The sequence below is a fragment of the Ursus americanus genome, chromosome 2, assembly GCF_024610735.1.
Source record: "Ursus americanus isolate L20-20 chromosome 2, mUrsAme1.1.p, whole genome shotgun sequence".
NCBI classification, from domain to species: domain Eukaryota; kingdom Metazoa; phylum Chordata; class Mammalia; order Carnivora; family Ursidae; genus Ursus; species Ursus americanus.
Genome location: NC_142128.1, coordinates 93,338,466 through 93,355,899, shown reverse-complemented (window position 1 = coordinate 93,355,899; position 17,434 = coordinate 93,338,466). Strand labels below are relative to the sequence as shown.

At 36.0% G+C, this 17,434-nt stretch overlaps 1 protein-coding gene across 5 annotated transcripts in view; it reads left to right on the top strand.

The window, feature by feature from the left end:
- Positions 1-13,579, top strand: part of SUCO (SUN domain containing ossification factor) — a 91,923-nt gene extending 78,344 nt beyond the window's left edge. For 4 of the 5 annotated variants that reach the window (XM_087858810.1, XM_087858805.1, XM_045814148.2 and 1 more), the window contains 2 exons: positions 10,458-10,513; positions 11,552-13,579. In XM_087858810.1, the coding sequence (XP_087714936.1) occupies positions 10,458-10,513; positions 11,552-11,995 (500 nt within the window). In that variant the 3' untranslated portion in view covers positions 11,996-13,579. The remainder of the gene's footprint in view (positions 1-10,457; positions 10,514-11,551) is intronic. The other variant, XR_015722930.1, reaches the window with a different exon arrangement.
- Positions 13,580-17,434: the final 3,855 nt, after the last annotated feature.

The following is a 17,434-nucleotide window of genomic DNA, read 5'->3' as shown; positions in this document are numbered from 1 at the left end:
TGGTATCAGGATAATTCTGGCTATATAGAATGAGCTTGGAGGTGTTCCCTCTCCAAATTTTTGGAAGAGTTTCAGGAATTGGTGTTAATTCTTCTTTAAATGTTTGGTAGAATTCTTTGATGGAGTTGTCTAGTTTGGGGCTTTTCTTTGTTGAGAGGTTTTGATTATTGGTTCAGTCTCCTTACTTGTTATTGGTATGTTGATATTTTCTCTTTCTTCGTGATTCATTCTTGATGTGTGTTGTTAGGAGTTTATCCATTTCTTCTAGGTTTCCAATTTTTTGGAGTACAGTTTTTCATAGTAGTCTCTTACAGTCATTTTTCTGTGGCCTGGTTGTAATGCTCCATGTCTTATTTTTATATAAAGCTAGGACTTTGTACAAAGTTGATATGAATTAATACAAAATTGACAAATTACATAATCTCTTGCCTGCTAAGTATTTGAGGTAATAGTGGGGCTTAGATAATCCATGTTGTAACTATATTAATTCATTATAAGTTTTCTTCTCTTAGTGTCCTCCTCTCTTTTCATTAGGTTTATACTTTGATTTGCAACTCTCACTTTTGTTGACAAACCAGGTGGATCAAAATTGTTTTTATTTTTGCAACACATTTTTACTGTGAAATATAAGGGAAACAAAAACACAAATGCATAAAACTAAAATGTACAACTTGGAAAGTAATTATAAAGTGAATGCCTGTGTAACTAACATTGAGATCAAGGAGAATAAGATCAGCACTCTTGGTATTGCTTCTCCCAGAGGTAGCTATCTTGACTTTTGAAATAATCATATTCTTGATTTTCTTAATAGTTTTACCATCGTTGTTTGGATTCCTCACAGTATAATATAAGTTTTGCCTGATTTTGAGTTTTTGATAAATAGAATCATACCACATGTAAACTTTTTTGTCTTCTTCAACATTCTGTTGGGAGATTCATATACATGATTGCATCCCATCTCAATATTGTATACTATTTCAGTAGCTAATTCACAGTGTATTTATCCATTCTGTTGCTTAGAATTTGAGGCTGTGTAATGCTGTTGTAAACATTCGTTTGTGTACTGGAACATAGTTGTATGAATTTCTCTAGGAGTATTACCTAGATGTAAAACTGCTGGGTTGGTAGAGTATGCTTGCAGATGCAAGTCATCAGATAACGGCAGGCTTTTCCAAAGTGGTCATAAAACAGTTTGTGCTCCCACCAGTGCTGTGAGAATTTCTATTATTCTGCATTCTTGCCAACAAACACTTAGGATTCTCAGGTTTTAAAGTGTTCATTAACCTCAGTAAAGTTGTAATTTTCATTTATCTAACCAGATAAATGAAACCAATAATCAGCTTACTAATGAAGTTGAACATCTTTACTTATGCCTTTTAGTCATTTGACTTTCCTGGGCAATTTTAAGGTTTTTGCCTGTTCTTCTGTTGGGTTGTTTATCTCTTTTGTACTGGTTTATAATTATTTTTAAGGTTTCGATCCTAGTCATTAATCATGTTGCAGATATATTATTTCGCTCTGAAACTTGTGTTTTATATAGAGTTTTTTAAATAAGAGAAGCTCCTCTTAATGTTAATCAAACATATAAATTTTCTCCCATATGGTTAGTGCTTTTTATCTCCTGTTTAAACAGAATTTTTTGCTCCAAGTTTATGGATAATATTCTCTTATATTTTCTTTTAAATGTTTACTTCAGTTTTTATTTTTAGGTCTTTAATCTACCTGGAATTTATTTATTTATTTTTTTTGTTTGGTTGTTAGGTAGGAATTCCAATGTAAAATTTTATATGAATTTTCAGTTGTTTCAGGTTTCTTGGCCATTATTGGCTTTTCATGTTTCCATATAAATTTAGAATCATCTTTTAAATGTTTCATCAAAAACAAAATTTGAGATCACATTGACTGCATATCAATTTGGGAAGGATATAGCATATCTCTGTTTACTCCAAAAAGGTCAAACTTTTGGGAGCTTTATTCCTAGAATATTTTTTGATGGCTGTTGTAAATGGTATCTCGGGCATGTGTGCGTGTGTGCACGCGCGTGTGTGTTTATTGATGGTATATAGAAATACAGTAGATTTTGGTGCTGTTGAGGTTAGCTGTGTGCTTATTGATTGCTCGTTGGATCTATCCATTTCTGATAGAGGGGCATTATAAGCCTCCAGCCATAATAATGGATTCATGTGTTCCTTCCTTTTTGCAGTACTATCAATTTTTGCCTCAGATATTTTGACTTAGTTGTGAGGCACATACACCCTAAGGATTGTTATATCTTCTTGAAGTATTGACCTCTTATCATTATGAAATGCTCCTCTTTATCCCCGATAATTTCTTTGTTCTGAAATCTGCTCTGTCTGAAATTAATATACCTAATCCTGTTTTCTTTTGATTTGTGTTAGCATGGTATATCTTTCTTTATCCCTGTACTTTTAATCTATATTTAAAGTGGGTTTCTTGCAAAAATAATCCCATTTACAACTGCACCAAAAATAATAAAGTACCTAGGGATAAACCTAACCAAGAAGGTGAAAGACCTGTACTCTAAAAACTAAAAAACACCGATGAAAGAAATCGAAGGTGGCAAACAAATGGAGAGATAGTCCATGCTGGTGCATTAGAAGAACCAATAGTGTTAAAATGTCCATACTACCCAAAGCAATCTATAGATTTAATGCAATCCCGATCAAAATACCAACATGTTTCACAAAACTGGAACAAATAATACTAAAATTTGTACAGAACCACAAAGATCCCAAATAGCCAAAGCAATCTTGGAAAAGAACAAAGCTGAAGGTATCACAATCCCAGATTTCAAGATATACTACAAAGCCATAGTAATCAAAACAATGTGGTACTGGCACAAAAATAGACAGATTGGTGGAACAGAGTAGAGAGCCAAGAAATAAAGCCATGCCTGTATGGTCATTTAATATATGACAGAGGAGGCAGGAATATACAGTGGGGAAGACACAGTCTCTTCAAGAAGTGGTGCTGGGAAAACCAGACAACTACCTACAAAAGAATGAAACTGGACTACTTTCTTACACCATACACAAAAAAAAAAAAACCCTGAAAATGGATTAAAGATCTAAATGTGAGATCTGGAACCATAAAACTCCTAGAAAAAAATAGGTAGTCATTTCTTTGACATTGACCATAGAAACATTTTTCTAGATATATTTTCTAGATATATCTCCTTAGGCAAAGGAAACAAAAGCAAAATTAAACTATTGGGACTATGCCAAAATAAAAAGCTTTTGTACAGCGATGGAAACCATAACAAAATGACAAGGCAACCTACTGAATGTGAGAAGATATTTGCAAATGATCTATCTGATAAGGAGTTAATATCCAAAATATATAGAGAACTTACAAAACTCAACACCAAAAAAACCCAAATAATCCAATTAAAAGTGGGCAGAGACCCTGAATAGACATTTTTCCAGAGAAGACATACAGATAGCCAACAGACACATGAAAAGATGCTTAACATCACTAATCATCAAGGAAATGCAAATCAAAACCATAATCAGATAACCACCTCACACCTGTCAGAATGGCTAAAATCAAAAACCCAAGAAACAACAAGTGTTAGGATATGGAGAAAAAAGAACCTCATGCATGTTGGTGGGAATGCAAACTGGTGTAGCCATTGGGGAAAACAGTAGGGAGGTTCCTCAAAAAAATTAAAAATAGAATTACTATATGATCCAGTAATTCCATTACTGGCTGTTTACCCAAAGAAAACGAAAACATTAATTCAAAAAGATACATGCACCTCTGTGTTTATTGCAGCATTATTTACAATTGTCAAGATATGGAAACAAACTCAAATGTCCATCCATAGGTGAATGGAGTAAGATGTGTGTGTGTGTGTATACACAGTCTTAAGAAAGAATGAGGTCTGGTCATTTGCAACAACATGAATGGACCTGGAGAGTATAATGCTAAGTGAAATAAATCAGACAGAGGAAGACCAAAGAGACAGACTTTTAAATACACAGAACTAACTGATGGCTGCCTCTAGAGGGGAGATGGGTGGGGGATGAGTGAGTGAAATAGGCAAAGGGGATTAAGAGTACACTTACCTTGATGAGCACTGAGTAATGTATAGAGCTGTTGAATCATTATACTATACACCTGAAACTAATATAACACTATATAATTTTTTTAAAAAATTAAAGCAGGTTTCTTGAAAACAACAAACAACACCTGGTTGAGTCATGTGTTTTGATCCACTTGTAAAATCTTTGTCTTTAAATTGGTATATTTAGACCATTGAGGTTTAAGGTGATTGTTGATATAGTTGGATTAATATTTACTGTTTGTTATTGTTTATGTATTTGTTGCCCTTGCTCTTTGTTCCAATTTTGTCTTTTGTACTTTTTTCTGCCTTTTGTACTTTTAATTCAGCATGTGTATAATTCCATATTTTCTCCTTTCATAGCATATGTTGTTCTTTTACTTTTTCTAGTGGTTGCCCTAGACTTTGCAATATACATTTACAACTAGTCCAAATCCACTTTCAGGTAACACTGTACCACTTCATGGGTAGCACAGCTATTTTGTAATAACAAAATATTTCTAATTTTTTCTATCCATCCCTTATCATTGCTGTCATTCACTTTACTTCTGCATAAGCGTGCGTGTGTAGGGGTGTGTGTGTGTGTGTGTGTGTGTTCCTTTCTTTATGTAGATCTCTGTTTCTGACCTGTATTGTTTTCCAATTTTCCGAATAACTACTTTTAACATTTCTTGCAAGGCAGGTTTCCTGGCAAAATTTCCCTCAATTTTTTGCTTGTCTGAGAAGGATAATTTTGTAGGATACAGAATTCTAGATTAGTGTGTTTTTTCTCTTAATACTTTAAATAATTTACTCCACTATCTTGTTTGCATGATTTCTGAGAAGTCAGATGTAACTTGTCTTTGCTTTTCTTTAGGTAAGCTGTGTTTTTCTTCTTTTTCAAGAGTTTCTCTGTATCTTTGATTTTTTTTTTTTTTTTTGAAGTTTGTATATGATATGCCTAGCTGTAGTATTTTGGGCATTTATCCTGCTTTGTGTTCTCTGAGCTTCCTAGATCTATGGTTTGGTGTCTGACATTAATTTGGGGAAATTCTCATTGATTATTACTGCAAATATTTCTTTTGCTCCTTTCTCTCGTTCTTTCCTTCTGGTATTCTCATTACTCATAAGTTATACATTTTGCAGTTGACCTGCACTGTTTGGATATTCTGTTCTGCAGTTTTTTCTTTTTTCTCTTGCTTTTTAATTTTAGAAGTTCTGTTGTCCTGTCATAAAGCTCAGTGATTCTTTGATTAGCTGTGTCTAGTCTACCAGTGAACCCATCAAAGACATTCTTCATTTTTGTTACTGTGTTTGCTCTAGCGTTTCTTTTTTATCCTTCATTAAGAACTTTTCTGCCTATGTTATCCATCTGTTCTTGCATGTTGTCTACTTTTTTACATTAAAGCCCTTAGCATATTAATCATAATTTAAAAAAAATTCTGGTCTGACAATTCCACCATTCTTGTCATCTAACTCTGGTTCTTATACTTGTTTAGTCTCTTCGAACTGTGTTCTTTGCTTTTTTAAAAAAATGCCTTGTAATTTTTTGTTGAAAGGTGGGACATGATGTACTTGGTTAAAGGAACTGCAGTAAACAAACCTTTCATAATGTAGTGGTGAGGTGAGGTGGTAGAGGAAGTGTTCTGGACTCTTGTAATTAGGTCTCAGTCTTTTGGTAGGCCTTTGTCCCTGGACTGTAAACTTCACCCATGCTGCTCAGGTTTCCCCTTTCCCTTAGACAGGTTAGTCTCCGATAGAACACCAGCAGGTGCAGCTCTACTAAAATAGTTCTTCTGAAGTCAGGCCTTGTTAAGAAGAACAGAATACTTTGGAATATTTCAAAATGGTGAGAACCTGGTAGAGCTCCTGGAGGTAAAACTCATAAAAGCGTGGATGCTCCCCTCGGACTGGCTGTCCTCCTTGGACTTTTTAACTTACAGATTTATCCACACTGAGCATCCAGCAATTTATCAATTAATGGTTCAGGTTTTCCTACACGGGCACTGGTTCCCACAGAGGTTTCTGCCCAGGTAATTTGTGATTCTCTGTATCTGCCTGTCTTTTGAGTTTTGGAACAGTAGTTTGCCTTGTGACCTCACTATGAAGGATCTAAAAGAAGAGTTGATTCTTCAGTTTTTTAGCTTTTTACTTGTTGTTAGGACAGAGTGGCAGCTTCTATGAATACAGGCACACTTTTTGAGAGTAAAGACAATTGTGTTTCTTCCTTTCCGATCCTTATAGATTTTATTTCCTTTGTTTCCCTAACTGCAGTGGCTAGCATTTTAGCAGTGTTGAATAGAAGTACCTGATAGGCACCTTTGTCTTGTTCCCATTCTTAAAGGGAAAACTTTTAGTGTTAAGTATTACATTTGTCGTAGATGTTCTGTAGATACCCATTATCTAAGGAAGTTCCTCTCAGTTTACTAATAATTCCTCTCCGCCATGAATGTTTTATTTTACCAAATACTTTTTTAGCTTCTTTTAAGATGATCATTTCTAATCTGTTGTTAAAATGAATTATACTAATCGATTTTCTAGAGTCTTAATAAATACAAGTTGGTCATGATATATTTTTATATGTGTATGTTTTGTGTGCATATTGTTGTTTTCACATAATTCTGTTTGATACTCTAGGAATTCTGCTACCTATTGTTCATGAATAAGTTACCATGTAGTTTTTTTATTTCTCACACTGTTGGGTTTTGGTGTGTAAGGTGTATAAAATCAGATGGGCAGTGCGCTCTTATTTTCAGTTCTCAGGAAGAGTTTAAGATTATAATTATTTCTTTTTTGAATTATTAGTCACATAGGTCCAGAGTTGTCTTTGTAAGAGGAGTTTTGGTTATAGGAACCTGATTTTTTTGTCACTTTAAATTAAAAATTTCCATGAGTTTTTCCATTCCATCCAAATGTTAAAATTTATTGGCATAAAGGTATTCACATATCTTTTACCTGTTACCTCTTTATATTTTTTTCTCCCTTTCCTAAAGAGATTTTTTGTTGGAGCTAGGAAGAGCTTCTTCTCTTTTTCTGTCATTAGAAGTTGTGTGTTTTTGACATGTTCTCGTACTTTAGAATTTATAAATACTTTTCGAAGTCTGAAGTTAATCAATACTTTTTCCTTTTCTTGGATAAGTACCAAGATCTTTTATCCCCAACTTGACTTATATGTTACTGTTTGGTGTATTTAAATTCTATTTTTTTGCCTAGTTGTAATTCAACAAGGTATATTATTACTATTTTTTTACACTAATGTTCATTTACATTTATCCACATATATACCAATTTCTCAATTCTTCAGGTCTGCTTTCTGAGACTTTCCATTTGCCATTACTTCCCTTCATGCTGAAACATTATCTTTTTTTCTTTATTCCTGTTTAAATTTGTTGGGCTCTTTGAAGCTCTCAGTTGGTATCTTTTATCAATATTGGAAAATTCTTAACCATTATTTTTTCCCCAAAAACATTCTCTCTACCTCGTTGTTACCATCCTTCTCACTTTATCCCCCTAAACTCTTCTTATTTCCATTCTTTTTGCCTTTCTGTGCTATATTTAGGGATTTCCTCTGAACTCTTTTCCAGACCATACATTGTTCAGCTATTTGTAGTCTGCTGTTAAATTCTTCCATTGAGTTTTTTTTTTTTAAAGATTTTGTTTATTCATTCGACAGAGATAGAGACAGCCAGCGAGAGAGGGAACACAAGCAGGGGGAGTGGGAGAGGAAGAAGCAGGCTCATAGCGGAAGAGCCTGATGTGGGGCTCGATCCCAATACGCCGGGATCACGCCCTGAGCCGAAGGCAGACGCTTAACCGCTGTGCCACCCAGGCGCCCCTCTTCCATTGAGTTTTTAATGTTGGTTATTACATTTTCTATTTCTAGGAGTTGTTTTTAGTATTTTTTCAAACATCTAGGTCCCTTTTTTTTTTTATGTTTCCTGCAGATATTTTCAAGCTTGTTTTTTATTTAAACATAGTAAGTATAACTGTCTTTGTAATCTTATGTTTGATAATTTTAATATCTTAAGTCTTTGTGAATCTGTTCATTATGTCTGCAGGCTCTTGCTCAAGATGCCTTGTGTCTTTCTGTGCTTGGTTACCATTGTGTGTTGGTCTTTCCCTTTGAAAAATTATTTGTAGGGATAATTAGAGAGCTAGAAGGTAGGTCCTTATTCCAGAAAAAAATTGTGTTTGCTTTATATTCAGGAATATTTCATGTTAGTGGCATGAGGTTAGTTGGACCACCAGATGATGGGAATTTGGACTGTAAGTCTCTGCATTGCATGGGTTAATTCTTTCTCTGAGGATAGTTCTTTAGAGTCCTAGCTTACAGTGGGGAGAGTGAGGGTGTCTTTGGGTGGGTCTGGGGATTTTATTTCTGACTCATTCTCTTGATACCATCAGAGCTAAAGTTCACATACTCGTGCATTGGCAAATGCTGTGAGGACAAAAATGACTTGTGTTCCACTTCACTGTCTGGCTTCCTACTTTTACTTCAGATATGGTCTAGAGATTACCTACTTAATCTTGGCTGCTCTTCAGTGCTTTTAGTGATTTTTAAAAATTCAATTAATTAGCATATAGTATATTATTAATTTCAAAGGTAGAGTTCAGAGGTAGAGGTGGTTCACTAGTCTTATCTAATACCCATTGCTTATCACAGCACGTGTCCTCCTTAATGTCCATCACCCAATTACCCCATCCCCCCATCCCTACCCCTCCAGCAACCCTCAGTTTGTTTCCTATGATTAAGAGTCTCTTATGGTTTGTTTTACTCTCTGGTTTCTTCTTGTTTTATCTTCCCCTCCCTTCCCCTATGCTCCTCTGTTTTGTTTCTTAAATTCCATATATGAGTGAGATCATATAATAATTGTCTTTCTCTAATTGACTTATTTCGCTTAGCATAATACCCTCTAGTTCCATCCACATTGTTGCAAATTGCAAGATTTCATTTTTGATGGCTGAGTAGTATTTCATAATGTGTGTGTGTGTGTGTGTGTGTGTGTGTGTATACACCACATCTTCTTTATCCGTTCATCTGTTGATGGACATCTGGGCTCTTTCCATAGTTTGGCTATTGTGGACATTGCTGCTATGAACATTGGGGTATGGTTGCCCCTTTGGATCACTGCATTTGTATTGTTGAGGTAAATACCTTGTAGTGCACTTGCTGGGTTGTAGGGTAGCTCTATTTTTAACTTTTTGAGGAACCTGCATACTGTTTTTCCAGAGTGGCTGCACCAGCTTGCATTCCCACCAACAGTGTAAGAGGGTTCCCCTTTCTCCACATCCTTGCCAACATGTGTTGTTTCGTAACTGGTTAAATCCATATTTAGTTGCTTTCAGTATGGAGGGTGATCTGAATAACAGTTAACCATTCCTAGAATGTCTTTTTTTTTTTTTTAAATCAATCCGAGTGAGATTAGTAACCTGTTAGAAATGGCTATTTAGAGGAATGTTTAGATATTTTTATATATTTGATGACTTTCTCAACAGATTTCTAGGACATAATGTAAACAAAGTATAATTGGTTGAATCATGTTATTAGTAAACTATTTGCAGTATATGAAGTTTCATAGTGAATTTTGTAGCTTATAAACTTCTGGCTGTGTCAGACCACATATTGTTTACTTTTAATGGATTCAGTAGGACTGAAATCTCATTTATCTTGTCAGTCAAAATGTCAAGACATTTATCTTGTCAGTGTGGGAGTGGTATACAGCTGTCTTTAATGTGCTAAAAGTAATGAAATCTTAGAAACCTAAAGGGAATATTTCTGATTTACTCACCTTGCCAGAAGTGTTTATTCATTATTACTTTGTCATTTATATTGCATGTTCAAGCTGTTTTTAGGTTTTGGCGTTCATAGTTTCGGTCCCAGTAAAATACAATTAGAAAAGACTTCTTAAATCTCTTTTTTATGTGTATGTTCCTTTAACTGGCATTTGTACCTGGTCACAACTGCTTGTTGCACATAATTAACCCACATTCGTGACACAGTGTAGCTTAGTCTTTTAGGGAAATACTGAAGTGATTTACAGGTTTGTTATTAGCTTACCTGGTGGTGGTATCCTTCTCATCAGGTAAGAGGGTAGGGCTGGGCCCAGAGAAGGAGCCTTACTGTGTTAGCTGATGGCTAGCTGTCAGTTAAAAACTTACGGAAATTATTTGAAGGAGACCAATAAAGCCCAAAATAAGAATGTTATAGTCTCCCACCTTGTCGCTTTTCACTAATTTAAAATGCGTAAATATATGCTTAATCTGGTATAATTATAAATTCATTGGATCTGTTAGGTAAATAATCACTAAGGGACAATGCATAATATTTTAATAGTGTTTATCATAGCATAATCTTCACATTTCACATCTACTTTATATTTTCTCTTACTTATAGTAGACCCAAGTGATTTGTACATCGTAGAACCCCTCAAGTTCTCTCCAGAAAAAAAGGTAATATTTTGATTGTATTTAAGTGTATTGGTGTGTTATGTGATAGAAGATGAAGAACTAGGTGGAAGGTTTGATAGGATCTTTAAGTGCTCCTTAAACGTACTGTTTATTTCCAGTCGTAGTAATGATATAAATAAATGTTACAGAGGTCAAGAAACTGTGACCCACAGGCTGTATCTGGCCTGTAGCCTGTTTTGTATGAGCCTGGAGCCATCTTTAAAGGGTTGTAAAATCAAAAAGAATATGCAAGAGAGACAGTATGTGACCTGCAAACCCTAAAACATTTATTGCCCAGCCCTTTACAGAAAAGATTTGCGGACCCCTGGCTAGTAGTCCTTATTTATTGAGTATCAGCGCGTGTGTGTGCTATTCCTGTATTCCTCACAGCAGCCTGGAGGTGGTAGTATCCCCAAGTTGATATGAAAAAACTGAAACTCAGAGGGTTTATGTCATCTTTGAATGATCCATTAAATCAGTGGTAAAACTCAAAATATACTTAGGCTTTTTGGTTACAAAGCCTGCGCCTTTTCCATTTTGCCTCTAAGTAAGTTGTACTCATTTTGACTAGAGGTAATGATCTCTAGGTGAAAGAACTTGGACTTTTAGAGCCAAATAGCCCAGGATTCAATCCCAGCCTGGCCACTTACTGTGTTGTAACTTGGGCGGAGAACCAGACCTCTGGACCTTGGTTTTCTCATTTAGTAACCAGAGATAAAATACTCACGTCTCAGTAAGTAAAGTACACATGAAAGCAACTAGTATTATACCTGGTGCTTAGTAAGTACTCAGATGTTATCACCCCCTAAATCTATTTTCAGAGATGGCAGCTAAGTAAAGAGTTTGATTGCGTAGCATTTACAGAATGAGAAGGTAATGGTAATATCTATACAGAACATAGCAGTGTGTTATGCTGTTCATAATACTGTTTTACTTTTCGCCGGGAGTTGGCACTTTCCTCCAGTAGCTCAGCTCTCTAGCTGTTTTGATGAGGTAACGGTTGGAGGTCTCATCACTACCTTGTTTTAAAATTTGTTATAGAAGAAACGCTGCAAGTACAAAACTGAAAAAATTGAAACCATAAAGCCAGCAGATCCATTGCACCCTGTAGCCAATGGAGACCTAAAGGGAAAGAAGCCCTTTATGAACCAGAGAGATTTTTCTAATATGGGAGAAGTTTATCACTCTTCCTACAAGGGACCTCCGTCTGAAGGAAGCTCAGAAACATCGTCACAGTCAGAAGAGTCTTACTTTTGTGGCATTTCAGCTTGCACAAGTCTGTGCAATGGACAGTCCCAAAAGACAAAAACTGAGAAGAGGGCTTTAAAACGAAGGCGATCTAAAGTCCAAGACCAAGGAAAATTGATAAAAACTCTAATACAGACTAAGTCAGGATCATTGCCGAGCCTGCATGACATAATCAAAGGAAACAAAGAGATCACCGTGGGAACATTTGGTGTCACAGCGGTCTCGGGACATATCTAAAATGAATAGAACTTTTCATACTGGAGACTTTTTGTTGTTCTTTGAAGAACAGTCTGTGGTATTTGAAGGGTTTGGGGGAGGGAGAAAATATTAATGGGAAAAGTATTCAGAAATTATGGTTTCTGCCTTTTTAAAAAAGTAGGTGGGATTGTGTCAATCTTGGTTAATGACCTGCAGTTTTACAAGGCTGATCACTTCCTACAAGGACAATGGTAGACATTTTATAAAGATGTTTTTTCACAGATTAATTACTGGGACAAATGTAATTCGGAAGCCCAGTTCCTTTGGGTGGGATAGGAATGGGAGCCTAAACCTCTTCCTTTAGCCTTGTTCCTATTTCTTGCACCTTCCCATATTTATGTGCCTTTTGTCTATTTATAATGCCACTGGAAGAGGAGGGAGAACTTTTTCTGTCATTTGATTTCTTTTATAACTTTGTTAGTTTTTTGAAGCTGCAAACACTACAAGGCTTTAAGGTGATCTGCACCTGAAGTTCGGTAATGAGGTTCCGACAGTGTAAAGATCCTGCAGACTTGCCAAATAGACCTCTGTGTAGCAAACTCACTTGAAACAAAAACTGGCTGGAATTTTTGTCTGTTCTTTTAGGTAAATGGCGATACTGATATTTTCATTTAACTTATTCACACTCGTTTTTCTCTAGTTACTAACTCAAAGAGAAAAAAGCCTACAAGATTTTTTCTTGCAAATGACTGGTATTTGCAAATACATTTTTTATAAATTCACCTTTTAAACACATTTAATCATTGTAAGGGTTTTCGTTAGCTACATTTTAAACATTCACAATAAGCACTAATCCTCCAGACTTTCAGGTAATTGTTTCCTGTTACCACAAATAGAATATTTGAAGGTTTGTCAAATGAGTCCAGGTCTCATATGATAAAATCGCTGCCTATGTACATATGCATGGAACCAGCTAGTGAGTTTGTCAAGCCTTGTCTAATTGGTCAAGTCTAAAGGGATCATTATTCCTTGATGTTTGCTTTGTCCTGGCTACAAATGTGCAGAGGTATACATGTGATGTCAATGTGTCTGTCCTTATTTTGTCTTCTGTTTTCTTTAAAAATAATTGGCAGCGACTATTTGAATAAAATGATTTCTTAGTGTGTGTTTGTACAGTAATGCGTGAAAGTGGGAAGTTTCTTTTTGAAAGGGAGAGAATTGACCATTTTGTGTTGTAAGATTTAAGTTATAACTTATTGAGCACTTTTAGTAATAACTTTTTTAAACTTTTCTAATACCTTTCTGGGGGTATTGTTTGTAATGTGACCTATTTAAAGCCTTTTTTGTTTGTTTAAGTTGCTGCTTTTAGGTTAACAGTATGTTTTAGATGATTTAAATTTTTTTCCAGTCTGTACAATTAGCCATTCAGAGCAAGAGGGCCTGATTGTATAGAAACTCATTGAAAAGAGGTCCAGATGAGAGCAGAGGGTGAGCGGGAAGTTACCCGATCTGCGTGCAGCACCCGGTGTTGTGGAAAGATGACTTTCAGTATGTAACTACGGAGCTGTAGTGCCATTAGAAACTGTGAATTTCCAAATAAATCTGAACACTTGTCTTTATTAATTACTGGCTCTTCTGTTCTTTGAGGGAGAACTTACAAATCTATTACTCGGAACCTAGAGTGAAGTTTTTGTCACTTTAAAAACTAAATACGGCAACATCTCATTACATAATTGATCACATTTCGGCCAACTCTAAACTGACTGAACTTACACATAAACATTTTGTCCCTATACAATCATAATTTCACCATTTCAAACACTAAAATGAGAGTTTTTGATCTTTACTTAGTAGAAAACATGCATGTGTTTTCCTCTTATCAGGTATCATCTTGAGGACTACTAATTTTTAAGTTTTCCCACATCTAAATAGAGTAATGCTTTTTATAATTTACTTTTCAACTTTTACACATCTAGCCAGAGCATAACATTTTACCATTTAGGGTTTATTTTTCCTCTCTGAGATTATACTTACATGAGTAGAAAAAAAAGTCCTTGCCAATTGTAGATTTGTGCCTGGGAAGAAGCAAAGCCATGTATACGAAACAGGCTTTCAGTGTTGCTTGATAGCCTCGTTTTCTTTCTTCTAACGATAAGGACTAAAACAGCATAAAATAAAAGGAAACTGAGGGATCATAAGAGCAAAGATGCCAAGTAAAACGGTTCTTTTAACTGGATTTTTAAAAATACTGTGTTACACATATTATAATTTGAGGAATTAAATAGCTTTTTAATAAGCCTTATATGGGAAAACAGGAGATCTCTACTGCCTGCCCCCGCCCCTCCAAGGCCTGTTAGCTCCTCGGCGGCAGCCTTTTCAGCTCTTGTCTCTGGTTGGTGTGCTGCTTTTACCACTTACTAATTTCCCAGTTTTAGAGGTGTTCCCAATTTGAATATATAAGCTTACATACATGAAATACGGAATAGGTATTTGTTAACCTACTTGAGCAAATCTACATTAGATCATGGCAAATGGAATAATCACAGTTTAGAAATACTGCTTTTTAAAAAATCTGCATTTATTAAATTTATTAAAAACCTCATGCTTTTCCCCAGCTTTTTAATTTGAAAAATTTCAGTTGAATATCTGTGCACTGGACCCAATTTCAGCAGTTAACATTTTTAGTTTTTTTTTTTTTTCTGTGTGTGCGTGTCTATTTGCATACATACATGCACAATACACACATTCTTTTGGGTGAACCATTTGAAAGTTAGTTGGGACATGAAGACCCTTCACCCCTAAATACTATGTATTTTTTAGTATGTGTTTTCTTTCCCTTTCTTTCTCTCTCTCTTTTTCTTTCTTTCCCTTTCTTTCTTTTTCTTTCTTTCTCTTTCTTTCTTTTTCTTTCTTTCTTTCCCTTTCTTTCTCTCTTTCTTTCTTTCCCTTTCTTTCTCTTTCTTTCTTTCCCTTTCTTTCTTTTTTTAATTTAAATTCAATTAGCCAACATATAGTACATCATTAGTTTTTGATGTAGTGTTCAGTGGTTCATTAGTTGCCTAACACCCAGTGCTCATCAGATTACGTGTCCTCCTTCATGCCCGTCACCCAGTTACCCCATCCCCCCACAGAGTCCAGAGACTCTCATGGTTTGTCTCCCTCTCTGATTTCTTCCCATTCAGTTTTCCCTCCCTTCCCCTGTGGTCCTCTGCACTATTCCTTATATTCCACATATGAGTGAAACTGTATGATAATTGTCTTTCTCTGACTGACTCATTTCACTTAGGATAATACCCTCCAGTTCCATCCATGTTGATACAAATGGTAGGTATTCATCCTTTCTGATGGCTGAGTAATGTTCCATTGTATATATGAACCACATCTTATCCATTCATCTGTTGAAGGGCATCATGGCTCCTTCCACAGTTTTGCTATTGTGGACATTGCTGCTATGAACATTGGGGTACAGGTGCCCTTTCTTTTCACTACATCTGTATCTTGGGGTAAATACCCAGTAGTGCAATTGCTGGGTCATAGGGTAGCTCTATTTTTAAAGTCTTGAGGAACCTCCATACTGTTTTCCAGAATGGCTGTACCAGCTTACATTCCCACCAACAGTGTAAGAACCAACAGGTTCCCCTTTTTCCACATCCTCGCCAACATTTGTTGTTCCCTGTCTTGTTCACTTTAGCCATTCTAACTGGTGTAAGGTTGTATCTCGTTGTGGTTTTGATTTGTATTTCCCTGATGGCAAGTGATACGGAGCATCTTTTCATGTGTCTATTGGCCATTTGTATGTCTTCTTTAGAGAAGTGTCTGTTGATGCCTTCTGCCCATTTCTTGACTGGATTATTTGTCTTTTGGGTATTGAGTTTGAGAAGTTCTTTATAGGTCTTGGATTCTAGCCCTTTATCTGATATGTCATTTGCAAATATCTTCTCCCACTCCGTGGGTTGCTTCTTCATTTTGTTGACTGTTTCCTTTGCTGTACAGAAGCTTTTTATCTTGATGAAGTCCCAACAGTTCATTTTTGCTTTTGTTTCCCTTGCCTTTGGAGATGTGTCTTGGAAGAAGTTGCTGTGATTGAGGTTGAAGAGATTACTACCTATGTTCTCTGGGATTTTGATGGATTCCTGTCTCACATTTAGGTCTTTCATCTATTTTGAGTTTATCTTTGTGTATGGTGTAAGAAAATGGTCCAGTTTCATTCTTCTGTATATAGCTGTCCAATTTTCCCAACACCATTTGTTGAAGAGACTTTTTTCCATTGGATATTCTTTCCTGCTTTGTCGAAGATTAGTTGACCATAGAGTTGAGGGTCCATTTCTGGGTTCTCTATTCTGTTCCATTGGTCTATGTGTCTGTTTTTGTGCCAGTACCATGCTGTCTTGATGATCACAGCTTTGTAATAGAGCTTGAAGTAAAGGCATTGTGATGCCCTCAGCTTTGGGTTTTGTTTTGTTTTGTTTTCAGCATTCCCCTGGCTATTCAGGGTCTTTTCTGGTTCCATACAAATTTTAGGATTGTTTTGTTCCAGCTCTGTGAAAAATTTCAGTGGTATTTTGATATGGATGGCATTGAACGTGTAGATTGCTCTGGGCAGCATAGACATTTTAACGATGTTTATTCTTCCGATGCACGAGCATGGAATGTTCTTCCATCTCTTGGTATCTTCCTCAATTTCTTTCATAAGTGTTCTGTTTTGAGGTTTCTAGAGTAGAGATCCTTTACCTCTTTGGTTAGGTTTATTCCTAGGTATCTTATGGCTTTTGGCGCAATTGTAAATGGGATCGACTCCTTCATTTGTCTTTCTTAAGTCACATTGTTAGTGTGTAGAGATGCAACTGATTTCTGTGCGTTGATTCTGCATCCTGCCATATTGCTGAATTGCTGTGTGCGTTTTAGCAATTTTGGGGTGGAGTCTTTTGGGTTTTCCACAAAGTATCATGTCATCTGGGAAGAGAGAGAGTTTGACTTTTTCTTTGCCAATTTGAATACCTTTTATTTCTTTTTGTTGTCTGATTGCTGAGGTTAGGACTTCTGATGCTGTGTTGAACAATAGTGGTGAGAGTGGGCATCCCTGTCACATTCCTGACTTGAAGGGAAAAGCTCTCCCAATGAGAATGATACTCGCTGTGGGCTTTTCATAGATGGCTTTTATGTTATTGAGGTGTGTTCCCTCTATCCTTATACTTTGAAGAGTTTTAACCAAGAAGGGATGCTTTATTTTGTCAAATGCTTTTTCTGCATCAGCTGAGAGGATCATATGATTTTTTTCTTTTATTAATGTGCTCTATCACACTGATTGATTTAAGAATGTTGCACCACCCTTGCATCCCAGGAATAAATCCCCCTGGTCCTGGAAGCATGTGTTTTCTAAGAATAAGGTCATTTACCTACGTAGCCACAATACTAGTTAATATCACACCTAAAAAAAGTTAATAATTCCAGGGGCACCTGGGTGGCTCAGTTGGTTAA